Source organism: Marmota monax, unplaced genomic scaffold, assembly GCF_021218885.2.
Source record: "Marmota monax isolate L192 unplaced genomic scaffold, Marmota_monax_Labrador192_F-V1.1 WCK01_AAM20220418_F8-fsc00065, whole genome shotgun sequence".
Taxonomy (NCBI): domain Eukaryota; kingdom Metazoa; phylum Chordata; class Mammalia; order Rodentia; family Sciuridae; genus Marmota; species Marmota monax.
This window is the reverse complement of record NW_026694038.1, coordinates 10232123-10246237: the sequence shown is the minus strand read 5'-3', so window position 1 is coordinate 10246237 and position 14115 is coordinate 10232123. Positions and strand designations below refer to the sequence as shown.

The 14115-nt window shown below is 45.2% G+C and overlaps 1 protein-coding gene across 1 annotated transcript in view; it reads right to left on the bottom strand.

Annotated features, from left to right (window-relative positions):
* Positions 1–2274: 2274 nt before the first annotated feature.
* Cdhr3 (cadherin related family member 3) overlaps positions 2275–14115 on the bottom strand; it is a 63730-nt gene continuing 51889 nt past the window's right edge. The window contains 7 exon segments of the mRNA XM_046464170.2: positions 2275–2342; positions 2345–2563; positions 4056–4104; positions 5844–5875; positions 7048–7061; positions 9836–10017; positions 12098–12348. Of these exon segments, the coding sequence (XP_046320126.1) occupies positions 2275–2342; positions 2345–2563; positions 4056–4104; positions 5844–5875; positions 7048–7061; positions 9836–10017; positions 12098–12348 (815 nt within the window).

Sequence of the window (14115 nt, the reverse complement as noted above, 5' to 3'; positions counted from 1 at the left end):
TTGGAAACAGTGCTTCTGAGGTAGGGGCCCCACCCACTTGCCAGGTCTTAAATGGGTAATCAGCCACCTCACCCACTTTAACCTCCACGAATGAACAGCTCAGCCTTCTTTTGCAAAATGTAAACCCCATTCAAGGGACTTCCCTGACAACCCACCCTTATTAACAAACCATGCCTGGTCTAGGCCAGAGCAGGGCATTTGACAAATGTTTCTCTTTCTTAAGTCACGCTGTGGCCCAGGCACACTGTCAACAAGCAGCAGCACTCTCCAAGGTCTTCACTTGCTGGCTGTCCTGTGCCTCCCTCAGGCCACTGTGGGTCTGTGAGTTCTCATCTCATGCCCCAGCCGGAAGGGGGTGCTGCTCTGATGGACTCTCACTGGGTCTTAAAGTTGTTGGACGTGGGCGACAGCAGCTGAGGAGCAGGACAGAGAGCCAGGTCTCTGCTTAGGTCTGTGCTGGAGAGTTTCATTTTCTGTTCCATCACAATGCATTTACTCTCAGCTCAGTGCTCAGACCAACAGCCTGTGGTGTGGCCCCACTCAGAGTGCCATGGTGCCCTTCAGTCACAGAAAATGGGAAGAAGCAGGGCAGGTGGTTATAAGGTTGGTGTTCAGCTTTGAAAAGAGTGATTTCATTTTGAGGCCCTTTTTATTTTTTATTTTGAGATAGGGTCTTGCTAAATTGCTTAGGGCATTGCTCGGTTGCTGATGCTGACTTTGTACCTGTGATCCTCCTGCCTCAGCCTCCCAAACCTCTGGGATTACTGGTTTGCACCACCACATGTGTCTTCTCCAGCCCTTTTTATGTTATATTTTGAGACAAGTTTTCACTAAGTTGCTAAGGGTGGCCTCGAATTTGTGATCCTCCTGCCTCAGTCTCCCAAGTTGCTGGATTATAGGCATGCATGCCACTGTGCCTGGCTCAAGAGTCATTTTAACCAGAATGGCTAAAATTAAAACACCTGTCAATCCCAAGTGTTGACAAGGATGCCACACTTGGGATTGGAAGTCTCAATCCTTGCTGCTGGAGTGTAAACAGGATACACCACCTTGGAACTCTTTAGTAGCATTCAGCAATTGCTCCAGAAATCCTGCTCCCAGGTATATGTTCAGAAGCAATGAGCATTTGTGTTCACCAAAATACGTGTACTATAAAGTTCATAGTGCTAATTCACAATAGCGCTGAAAAAAAAAAGCTATTGGATGCTGAAGCACCCACTCAAGCATAGAATAGGTAAATAAAGTGTGGCATAAGCATACAAAGGCATCAGACACAATGATGGAGAAAGCTGGATGACTGCTACAGAGTGCCTTGGGCTCACCCCACAGACGTGAGGCTGAGCCCACAGACATCAGAAAGGAAAGTGTACATCTTGTGAGACACTGTTGATATGAAATTCAAAAATGACAAAACTAATCTATGATAATAAAGATCAGAATGGTCGTTGTCTCTAGGATAAGTCTACATAGGATCAAGTTGAACCCCTTAGATCTTTGTCAAATGTAAGTGACATCTCAATTAAAAATAGGAGGCATCTATTGTGTTTTCTTCTTCCCAAGTGAACAACTCATTATTTACTCACCATTTTTTTCTTTGCTCTGTTTTTGAATTTTAAAAAAAATTGAGGTGACTTACAAAAGCGTATAGTGTTGAACTACATCTATAGGTGAAGATGGGAATATTAGGTGAAACCAGACGTGAGGGTAGTCCTCGATATTTGTGTCAGGAAGTCCTCTGCACTTCCTGGGCTGAACTGAATGGAGCTTTCAATGCAAAGAAGAAACACAGCCAGTTCTGAATTCAAACACTAGCAGTCTCAGGCTGGAATTGTGGCTCAGTATTAGAGCGCTTGCCTAGCACGAGTGAGGGACTAGGTTCAATCCTCAAACACCACATAAAAATAAATAAACAAAATAAAAGTATTGTGTCCATCTACAACTAAAAAAAAAAAAAAACATTTTTTTTTAAATGAGCAGTCTCAGCTGATCAGAAGCACATGTAGTTCGGAGCCCTGAAAGAAATTTTCCTGTGCCACTTCAACAAAAGGCAATTATGTGAGCAAACCCTATCTTTTAACTTTTGTCAGCCTTCCCATTTGGGACCCTAGATATCTGAATCCCTAAGCCCCATATGTCCATATCTGGGTCAGGCCCATATTTCCACACCTGAGCCTTGCCCACCTCTGCCCCTGTAGAAATTAGGGTAAGGCAGCTCCCCCCCTGAGGGTCGGGGCCCCCCCATCCTGCTAGGTGGTCCTGGGAACTACCCACCGTTTACTTTCCGGCTTGCGATTTGAAGAAAGTCCTTCTTGTGAGGGCTGGGCTTCTGTTCTTCGGGTGTCAAGCTTGACATCTTTGCTTCTGGAACTCAGGCCGCTGTCCTGGGCGGGGGCTTTGCCACTCGGCCAGTCTCCTTCCTTGCTTATGCTCCTTGCAGGCTCCCACCCTGCCGCAGCTGCAGCTCCCTGGAGGCTGGGCTCTGTCCATTTTGGCATTTGTTTTAATGGATCTTTCCACTTCCTGGCTCCAGTTTTTGAGTTGAATTGATAGATTTCCCCAGTCACTAGAGGAGAGAAATACCATCATATAAACCAAGGAATTCAAATACTTCTGTCTTGCCCCACCTCTCCCCCACGTGGTTCTGATGGCCAAGAGACATGCAATGAGACATGCAACCACCACGTGAAGCACAGACAGAGAAAGCAGGTTGGTGAGCAGCACAGACCATCTTCACCAGCCTGCCCCTGCCCCAAACCACGCAACTCAAACCACACGGGGAGCATGTGCCACACCTCGTGGATAGAAAGGTTCAGAAGAGCCTCAAAGCCATGTCAACTGCAATTTCAAGGAAGTCTTGAACTCCTGCGGGCATCAGATAAATGAGGTTCGGTTTCTAATGGGGTTACCCATTATGTTCTGATTTATTTGGTTTATTTGAAAAGACCCCTGGATGCCTGCTATAAAAAGGAACTCACCAAGTAAGGAGGGCAAGACTTTGATTTTTTTTGTTTGTTAGGTGAGAAGAGATTTGAGGACTCAGACACAAACATGTGGCCCCATTGGAGACAAGGCAAGGGAGCCATTTTGATTGTGTCAGAGCCCACAGACACTAACTGATGTGTTTGTTCACATTAAGTCAATTGGCAGATTTCTTCTCCTTCTTTTTAAATCTTTCCAACACACAAAAACTGCAAAAGGCCTCCGGCTTTTGCACTGGAAATAGGGTTTAAGTCAAGCCCTGGCTCCTGCCATTTCTGTAGAGCACGAGTGGCCTCTCCGCTCAGAATCCCACCAGCACTTATGTTAATGTGGGCACATTATGGTAACAAGTACCTAATAATAGAGGGAAATTTAATTCCAACAGCAGCAGCTTCTCACTGGAGAGGAGCCATCCTCCTTGTGAGGAGGACCACAGCGGTCTGCATGTGAGGGTGGCAGGGAGCCAGCACACTTGCTTCCTGGATTCGGTTTCCTTCCCTTTATTCACGTCTATAATTGAGCCTTTGTAAGTGGAGGGATGTGTGTAAAGGAGCTAAATTGGGAGCTGATTTCGTGGGGGTGATGAGAGTCTGCAGGCCAGCTTTACCTTATGTTCATCTTGCCAACCAAGAAGAAATTCTTGGCCCTGATCTAGGGGAAAAGAAGAAGCCAAACTTGCCATTTCTTCCACTGCTAATAGGATGGTACTAGAAGCTTTCAGGAAGATGAGGGGAGGGGAGAGAGTTCCAATGAGCAGGGGGGAAAGAAAAGAGAGAAGAGTGGGTTCTTGAATTTACCATTTCCCTAAACTGTGAATTCGGCAGGGAGGCAAGAAAGGTGTGTCCTTGAGCGGGAGCCCTTCAGTGGAAACCCACAGGGGATGGTGCTGCCAGCCTGCACGCCCGCTGTGCGCAGAGTGGATCTCCTGTTGTATTTTAGCCTAGAAGTGTCAGCGCTGCACTACAGGCAACGTGATTGGGTGGATTCACTGAGTGAAGAGCAGGAAACAGGACAAGGTCATAGACCAGCCTGGGATAGGGAAAGCATTCTTATGGGTGGCCTTGCCAGTCAATTACCTGGGTCTACAGCTTCTCCATCAAAGACCGTGTTCATCTGGACAGTTTCCTACAGAGCAGAAAGAGACAGCTTCAAGCACAACCCTAGGCTTCCCCTGCCCCAGGCAAGGCCACTCATCCTCACAGCCCTGCAGCCGGTTCCTTACCCAAAGCTTCTTCTTGACATTTATCTATGTGATAGGCACTGTGCTAGGTGTTAGGGACACTGGGGTGAACAAGACATGTGTGGTTGCTGCCCACTTGCCACTGATGAACAGGGGTTCCTGTGCAGTCAAAAGACCACAGGAGGAGATATGTGGGATGCTATGGGACACAGGTGGGAGTGAGGGGGACATTTAATCCAGACTTGGTGGTTAAAAGAGCATCCTGAGTAAGTGACACCTGAGTTGCATCAATGGAAGAGTAGAAACACCACACAGTGTGTCACCTTGGTGAGATCATTATAAGGCAGATTTGCAAAGCAGGCACAGAGGAGCCCCCAGGAGCTCCCATCTCTGGCCCTGGCACACCAGCCTGGCACTCCTGCCTTTTCCTGCTGCCCCCTCAAATAGGCCAATGCACAGTCTCATTCAGCCCTTCCCTAAGCCCTGGGTCCATGATCTGTACTTTGTGCCATCCTTAAGGACCTGACTTGTGTCCAAAAAAAATGCACCTGTCCCTGACCCCATGGCACCCCCTTCCTTTACATGATACCCTGTAAAGGTGCCATAGACAGGGTCTTTAGTATGCTAATGAGGACGGCATTTAGAGCTTAGAGGACCTCTGGTCTTTGTATTTTCATCACATTTGTACATAATCACCTCTCCTTCCCCACAGCTCCCCAACTCTGAAGAGAGGATATAGGGATTTACATGGGTTTCGTCCACTGGATCAGGTAAGCAGCCCCACTTTTTATAGTCACGAGGATCTATTTACTTAATAGATTAATTTAGCATTACCTAGTTCTAAGACCATCTCTGAGAGGCATACCCAAGGGTACCTGCCTTAGGCAATAAGACCACAAAGACCAAAGACTGCTTCTTCTCCCCATTTGTAGACCAACAAGAAGGTCCAAGCTCTAAGGTGATGGGCCTGAAGCAAAAATCCCAGTGTACCCCATCAACCACCTCACGGTGCTCATTCACCAAATACAGAGTTTTGGCTCATAACGAAGTCTCATCATGGGGGAAGAGAAAGGAGAATCACCTTCAAGTTCCATCACTTCCCAGTGAAGACAGCAGTCTCGGTGAGAGACAGAGTGAGGTGGCAGGGTAACTCTCCAGCTACCCTATAAACTCCACATTTGTGTGACACCCAACAATTTTCACCATATTTCCCCACCTGTTATCTCACGGCAGGTGAGCTTGCTCCCATTTCACTACTGAGGAATCTAAAGCTCCAAGCAGCTGAGGGGTCCCTAAGGCCATGTGGCTAAGCGATAGGCCTGGACCATAGATAGCAGTGCTCTTTCTCTATCACTTTTCTGCAAGGTTGTGGAAACAGCAAAGAAAAATTAAATTCCACTGGAAACTGAAGTGCCAGTTGGGGTCTTTAACCTCCACTCCTCCAACTCACTCTGCTGGAGAGCTGGTGGAGACGGTAAACACCACAACTCTATATTTATGAAAGTCAGTGCTTCTGTAAATGCATCAGCAGACATGCTCAGTGGAGGGAAGGAATTCTATTAGGAACTCTGTCACACAGCAAGCTCTTCCAGTGGCCAAATACCATACCTCCCTGAATGACAAACACCCCCACAGGACCACCAGCCAACACTCAAGTCAGGTGCCTGTGGCTGACCACACTCACCACCACAACCTCTCTGTTTGTCTTCTTCATGTCTGCAGGAAAGAGAACAGGCAGCAGTTAATTTTCCTTAAAATTCTACCCCCACAATGAGATATACCCTAAACAGGCTTTGAAACCAGTCTTACAGATAAGGCAAAGAATTTTTCTGACTGTAAACATTGATAGTTTTCCATCTTCTCAGAAAAATATGCACATGTATTTTCAATACACACACACACTTAAATTTTTAAACTATTTTTCCAACTTATTATTTTTGGGGGGACCTAAAAAATAAGTAGACTTAGAGATCAAAAAGAAAGATTGAGTTGATACACTCGCTCAAATGTGGGGATTTTTTTTTTCTTTTCATTTCATCTATGCCCTTCTTAAAAAATAACTGGGATTGGAAACAGTTTGTAAAATTTCACAGGTCATCTCATTTAATATGATTAATAATCATTATGATCAAATTTTTAACCCTGATGTACATGCTTTATGTACGTCAGACACATGCTGTGGATGGAGTGACTAAGGCAAACATTTTTTTAACACACTTTTCAATTTTATATCTTGTCTCTCCCACTAGCCTGGGGTCACCTTCAGGCAACAACTTGTTGGCCAGGGGCAGGACGAAACACTTCCTCAAGCCTAGAGCTTTCAAACAGACCTGGCTCAATTTACAAACTTTCCTGAAATTGTTCAGCTCCCGGCTAATCTGGCTGCCCTCGATCCCTCTTTCTAACTAGTCTGGCCTAAATAATTTGTGCAAATTATCAGATCCATTGCAGCCTGAGAATAAAATCTCATTTGTTCTTTCAAAAGAGGCAGGTGTCCAAGACAGAGCATTAGCTATCCTCAGGAGGGATCATGCCCCTCCATGTGCTGTACTGAGTAGATACTGTGTTTAACACATGGAGGATTCTTTATTCCTGTCCCACTCAGTGGGGAACAAGCCCAGGTGCAGAAGGTAAACTGATTGGAGATGACCCTGGGTGGGAGCAGGCAGGGCCCACGGGAGTTTTCCCAATAGGCCAAAGGCACCATGCACCCAGCCCTTCCTGTGCTCCAGCAGCATCTGCCCTGTGCTTCATTCTACCAACAATGATGCTGCTAAAAACTCACCAATATACAATTTGTGCCAACTGGCTCTGTTGGGTCCTTTTTTATGTAGTACAACAGAGCATGCAAGCAAAAAGAAAAAAAAAGGAATAAGCACTGTACATACCTCCTTTCTTTGCCCTATGGGAAAGAAAAAGAATGGGTATTAATTAACCTGAAAGTGGTCCACACAGGTGAACACAAGATAACATAGGGTCCTTTGGGCAACTGTGTTGCTTGGGGTTCCAGGGCTGATTTGCAAAAGGGGTCATGGATGAGGGCCAAAAAGAAGACCTGGCGACTGCCCCTGCTCCAAACAAAGTGGCTTTGTCACCAATGGCTTTGGCCTTGGGAGGTTTGGGGAATTTGAAAATTTTGACTACTATTGCCTTATAGAATTCAGGAAATATGACGACTCCGCTGAGGACACCTGGCAAGGGCGTCATCAGCCAGGTCAGATGGCCAGGCAATTCTTTCCCTTTTTCTCCCACAGAACTAGCTGAGCAGGGGGGTTGGCTCACAGAAGGCAGTTTGAGGGCTGGCAGTTAAATTTGGTTTCCTGTAACATGAAGAAAGAGCTAGACCTGGACTCTAAGACCCCTCTCCTGATAACCTTCGAGTAATGGTTGATTTGAATTGTCAACCTGATTGGATTAAAATATGCTGATGATTAAGAGGCTTCTGGGTGTGTCAATGAGTGCGTGTCTAGGAATGATTGCCATCTGGGATAGCAAATTGAAGTGGAGACCCTCCCTAAGCATGAGCAGCACCATCCAATAGGAGCATGGTGGCTTGGATAGAGTAAAAGTTGGAAGAACAAGGAAGCAACGGCAGATGCAGGCTCAATTCTTCTTGAATGGGTTCTTGGTGGCTATTGCTATCGCCTGAGGATATCAGACTCTCACTTCTTTACTCTTCCAAAGCACACTCTGCCAGTGATTCTCCAGGGAGTTTCCAGAAGCCTTTTGGTCTCCTGGGGTAGCATCACTGATCCCTCTTGTTCTGATGCTTCAGCCTCTTGGACTGTGCAGAACCCCGACTAATACACTCGGATTCTATACTTCTGTGATTCTAATTTTGATTCTTTGCTGTTTGACAAATGCTGGTGGCCACATGGTACAACTTACTTCTAAAGATGTCAGGTCTGGGTATGAATTTCTAGCTGGTTTTCTTTCTTAAGTCAACAATGCTGGAAATGGTATTTAAGATTGTAAGTTAAAACTACCAGGTTCAAGGTGCACATTTAACATTTAGCCATCTATTCCGTGAGTTGCACTGTCTATTGGATTACTTCCTTCAAGAACTTCTACCCAAATCCCACCACAGGATAACACCATCCTTACAAGCTTAAGTGTCACTCTTTTAGAATCATGTTTTTTTTCTTTTTGGTCCTGGGGATTTGACCCAGGAGAGCTTTACCACTAAGCTACATCCCCAGCCCTTTTTATTTTTTTCTTTTGAGACAGATTTTCACTAAGTTGTTAAGGTTGGCCTCAAATGTGTGATCCTTCTTTCTCAGCCTCTGGGATTACAAACGTGTGCCACTGCACCAGCCTTAGGATAATTTTTTAAGTCAAATTGTGAGTACAGTCCAAACAAAGATTTTTTTTTTTAATTTCAACAAATACTCAAGGATTTCTTACCTTGAAGTCAAGGTTGCCAATAGCAACTTCCCAAATAAATATGGCAAAATGCAATGCACATCTATATGCTAATGCCTTTTACTTGTATATAATCTTTCATCCATAAGTTTTAAATTATTTTAATTATTTTAAATTATTTTGAATTATTTAGTTAACCTTAAAAATATCTTTAAGAGGGCTGGGGTTGTGACTCAGTGGTAGAGCACTTGCCTAGCATATGTAAGGCACTGGGTTTGATTCCCAGCACTACAAAAAAACTAAAGATATTGTGTCCATCTACAACTAAAAATGTTTTTTAAAAAATACCTTTAAAAGGCAGATCAATCTAATTACCCCTCCTTTTTTGCAATTGAGAATCCTGAGACTCAGTCGTTTCAATGTTCTAAGAAACTTGGGTGCAAAGCCAAACTTGAAATCTAGAATCATAAACTCACTGGGTCTTAGCTGTGAAGAATAATGCAATAAAATTTTTAAAATAATGGCTATGATGTTTTAAACATCTGTTACCTGCTAGGGAATAGTGCAAAGTGCTTATTTGAGTTTGCTTATTTAATTGGTCATCACTTGCCCAAAGCCACATACCAGAAGATGGTAACATCAAAGTTTGAACCCAGGTCCCGTCTAATTTCAAAGTCCCAACTCAGAATCACCATGCTCAAACGGTAAGAGTCACTGAGACACAAGAAAAGTGGCTCTGAGAGAAGCCTGTGACGATTCAACGTTCTGCTCACACCACTACCTCACTTTAACCAGGAAAGGACACTCCACAGGTTGTCACAATAAGAGGCCTATGTGTCCACAGGAGAGAACAGCGAGGAGAAAAACTGGCCTGTGTGTATAGTCCCTGAGATCGAGGCAAAGAACGATGATGGTTTGGTTATGCACAAGCCCAACTGCATCATGAGAGCCAAAAGTTTAATTCCCTTATCGGCTCTTGTGTTTCCTTTAATTCCACCACCTCCTATTAATGTTCTACAAATAAGAGCACAGCGTATTCTGTCACTACTCACAACAGGGCTTTTCTGAGGCTTTTATGCAGAACAAGGTCACCAAAAGGCTGACAGCCCAATTTCACTGAAATCCCATCAGGGACAGAGCAGGTTTTCAGAGAAAGTCCAGGGAATGGTTTCCTGGTCCCACCTATGACAAAGAGGGTACACCAGGCCCAAGGGCAGCTGGGATTCCTCCTCCCTATCTCCTTTTCCCTCTGTCACTCCAGGAATCCTGTCCTGTTGAAAAATCCTGAGGAAATCCCAGCCCACAGCAACTTACAGAGGTTTCTTGTTCTTCCCCATCTTGCAGGGACAGCATCTGTGGATGGCTTTGGCCAACAGGATGATCAGAGACACCAAGAGACCCAGAAGCAACACGGAGCCTGTGGTGACGACGAAAGGCACATACCACGCAGATGGAGAATACACGTTTTCCCTGAAGACCTGGTAAGTGATCCTGGGCTTGAACAAGAGAGAGCCCGAGTGTGAGCAGAGGGTGGTTGCGTCTTTGACATTAAGCACTCTCCCTGTGTGTGTGTGTTCATTCCACTCTGTTCCTGCTCTTACACCGACATCTATCTGCCCTGTTCTTGCTACTTCCACCCATTGCCTTATTTATAGTCTTTGAAAGCACGCATTAGACCCAAACCCAGAAAAATTGGAGAACTGAAAAGCAACTCCAGGCCTAATTTCATTCTATCTCTTGTCCCCTTCCCAAAAGCTAAAAGATCCATTGGCTGTTTTTCTGCAATAACAGCATAATCCAGGGACTAATATAGCCTTTGTCTCTCACTGAGAAGGCATGAACCACGAAAGCTGTTTTTCTAACACCTCGTAGGCTTTTCAGTGTTCACTGGAGACAGCTGGCGCTGCCAGGTGAGTGGGCTGCTATCACAGCGGAGCCTCAAGTTCAGCATCTGCTTCCTAGAGCAGGAGACACAGCAAACAAGCCATGGAGATGCCATAACTAGGTCATGCTGTAAGCCCAAGAAAGGTGGGCTTACACCTTTCTCAAGGGAGCCTACTAGTTACACAAAGAGTCCTTAAGCTTGCTGGCTCCACTCATGGGGGGTCATATCCACTGGAGCACAGGAGAGAAACAGTACCCAGCTCCCAGGAAGACTCTGCCAAGCACAAGTTGGCCACCGTGGTAGGTGGTTTTCTAAGGTTCCAATCACTTTCTTCTGGTATGCTACAAATATGGGGCCTGTGACCAGGGGTGCAACTTTTACTAGGAGAAGAAGGAAGGGGACAAAAGAAGAGAGACCAGTTCCTCCGAGGGGCAGAGGAGATACTCTTGTCAGATTCCAAGTTTCTCCCTTTCTTCTCTTTTATGGCACCTGCTATTTTTTTTTCTTAACAATTACCACAATCTGCAATTATTTTATTAATTAGTGTGCTTGATTGTAATCTGTCACCCCTTCTAAGTCAGTGGCTCTCAACCTTTCATGCACAACAGAATTCCCTGGAAGGCTCTTTACAAGCATAGATTGCTGGCTCCCAACACCAAGTTTCTGATCCAATGGGTCTAGAGATGGGGTTAGGGATTCCAGGTTCCCGCCTCCTTCCCTGGAGGTCATGGTTGGGTGAGGTATAACTAATAATCTGGAGTGGACTGGGCATGGTGGTATATTTCCAACTACTCAGGAAGCTGAGGCAGGAGGATTGCAAATTCAAGGCCAGTGTGGGCAATATAGCAAGACCCTTTCTCAAAATAAAAAGTAAAACAAAAAATGGCAGGGAATGTAGCTTAGTGGTAGAGCACTCCTGGGTTCAATCCCCAGTTTCACAAAATAATACCGATACCAATACCAATAATAATAATGTTAATCATAACAATAATCTGGAGTGGGTCTGAAAAAAATTTCCTTTTTTAAAATTATTTATTTATTCTAATTTGTTATATATGACAGCAGAATGCATTTCAATTCACAGTACACACATAGAGCATAATTTTTCATTTCTCTGGTTATACACAAAGTAGTATCACATCATTCATGTCTTCATACATGTACTTAGGGTAATGATGTCCATCTCATTCCACCACCATCTTTTCTACCCCCATGTCCCCTCCATTCTCCTCCCTCCCCTTTGCCCTATTAAAGTTCCTTCATTTCTCCCATGGTTCCCCCCACCCCCATTTTGGATCAGCATCCATATATCAGAGAAAACACTTGGCCTTTGGTTTTTTTGGGATTGATTAACTTCACTTAGCATGATATTCTCCAACTCCATCCTGCAAATGCCATGATTTATTCTCTTTTAATGCTGAGTAATATTCCATTGTGTATATATACCACAATTTCTTTATCCATTCATCTACTGAAGGTAGTTTTTTTTTTTTTTTAAACCAGGATATAACGTTAAAAGTTCCAAGGGTCCAAGGTCTCAGCCAGGGCTTTACCTACCTGGTGGCCACTCTGATCCAGCCTAATACCTCAACTCTTTGTAGCCCATCCCACTCTTCTCCTGGATCAAATGGCTCTATTGATATAAACCACAAGGGCACGTGGTTCAGGATTCCATACCCCCAAGTGCTTACCCTGGGGGCGGTGGTGATGATCGTGGTGGGGTGGGGAAGGACTTTAATACTCAGTGTCACCGTCCCTGTTTCAACAAGAGCCTCAGCTTTCCTTCTGCCAGACAGCAAGTTGTCATCAGTTATGTAGACAAGTAGTGTGTAGTCCCAGATCTTATCAAGGCCACCCTCGTAGTCAAAGCTGGATGCAAGCAGCAGACGTGTGACATTGGAGCCAGCATTGGGAGAGAAGGTGAAGTGACTGTTGATGTTGCCTAAATGAGATGTGATACCAGGGTGTTGGTAAAAGGAAGAAGAGTGCAGATAGAGATTTAGGAGAAAACTGCATTAATGTCCACACTGGAGGGTAGACGTCATGACTGAGGCACCAGGGCTGGGTCATGGCTGCATGGGAGATTTCATTAGTATAAAGAAACTCACTTATAAGCAGAGTGGCTGCAAACAAGGATGAATAGAAAAGCACCACAGCCTACCTGTCCTAGGTGCCATCAGGCAGAAGAGATTTAATAACATGGTACAGCCCCCACTAGCTGACAATCCAGGATTTATTTAGCAATAACATGTAACTCACACTCAGACTGTTACAGAGCTGAGGACTTCTGAGAAACTGAGAAGGTGCAAAGTCCCCCACTTCAAACCCGGATTATTGTGATCAAGTCAGAAATATTTCAGACATGTTGCTCAGAGTAACAGGAATAGGTTGTTGAAGGGATAAGAAAAGGGAAAGGGGACACCATCAAGGAAGAGAGTGGGTCCTCTCAGAAAGAAGAGGGGCAATGTGCCTCTCCTGCACTCTTGTTTTATTGGAGATCCCAGAGAAGTTTCTAGAGAGTCCCATCCAGGTCCACCCCTTGACTTTTGACTGACAGCAGGCTGACATCAGACTTTCAAGTCCCCACTACTATGGCAACTCTAGGTCACCTTGGCCCATGCTGACCGATGCTAATTGGATTCTATAGTTAGGAGGATTTTATGGATAGGAGGAATTACCCTTATCTCCCAGAGTTTCAGGATCTGGTCAAAAAAGTCTCCACCTTCAGGGTGACTTGGGTTCCTCTTATCAACGTTATTTTGGGCCTCCATTTCTCCTGCAGTGAACAGGTAGTTTGCTGAGGAATGTGACATATCCTGATCACTCAGGCCAGGCAGGGCTACAGGTAAATTGCTTCTTTGAAAAGAAAGCCTGTGGGGTCAGCCCAGTGGGCCCATTTTATAACATTATTCTCTTAACTCGTGTTCCCATTCACATCTGCTGTCCCCTAACATGACCACGAGTGGGCCGCAAGAGGTGGAGCAGTCACATCCTTAATACAGGCTAAATTCTCCCCAGGCCTTTCATGGAACCTGTCTGGTCATATGGGTTACCGATGTCCCTGGAGTTCTCCAAAGGAAGGTGCCTCCTGGTTTGGTATGGAGCGCAGCCCCAGGTCCTTCTAAACTCACCCCACTCCTCGCTAAACACGCACACAGTCTGTTGGGGCTCACAGCACACAGCTCAGGGAGCCTGGGGCAGGACAGCTGCCAGCCCAGGCATAGCTCCTGCTCATTCCTCCGGTGGCTCCAGACTCATTACCGACTGAAAACCAGTAAATGGAGCAGGAGATGATGCAATTTCTACTCCCTGAGCAGCAAAGTGCTCCATAAAGGCCTTAGGGTTCTCAGTATGGATTATTTCCATCTTCAGCAACTGCAGTCTCAAGGCAGTGTCTGCCCCTGGGTTTTGTGACACAGCCGGCTCAGAGGCTTCCTACTGTTCAAGTTCCTGCTCTGCCAGGGCTCAGCAGGCGGCCGAGATGGATTTTTACTCTTTCCTGTGCAATTGCTCTGCTTGTTTGGGTTTAAATCTCTGGCCCCAGCACTTCATTAGATGAGCTATTTTGGTCTAATTTCCATTGAGAGGTGCTCTTTTTTTCCCCCACAATGGTATATTTTTAAAGAGAGAAAATGAATGGCGCAGAAGAGAATTGCTGAGGACACAGTTTCAAAATGCATTTAATCTATTTAATCTATTGTTATCCAGA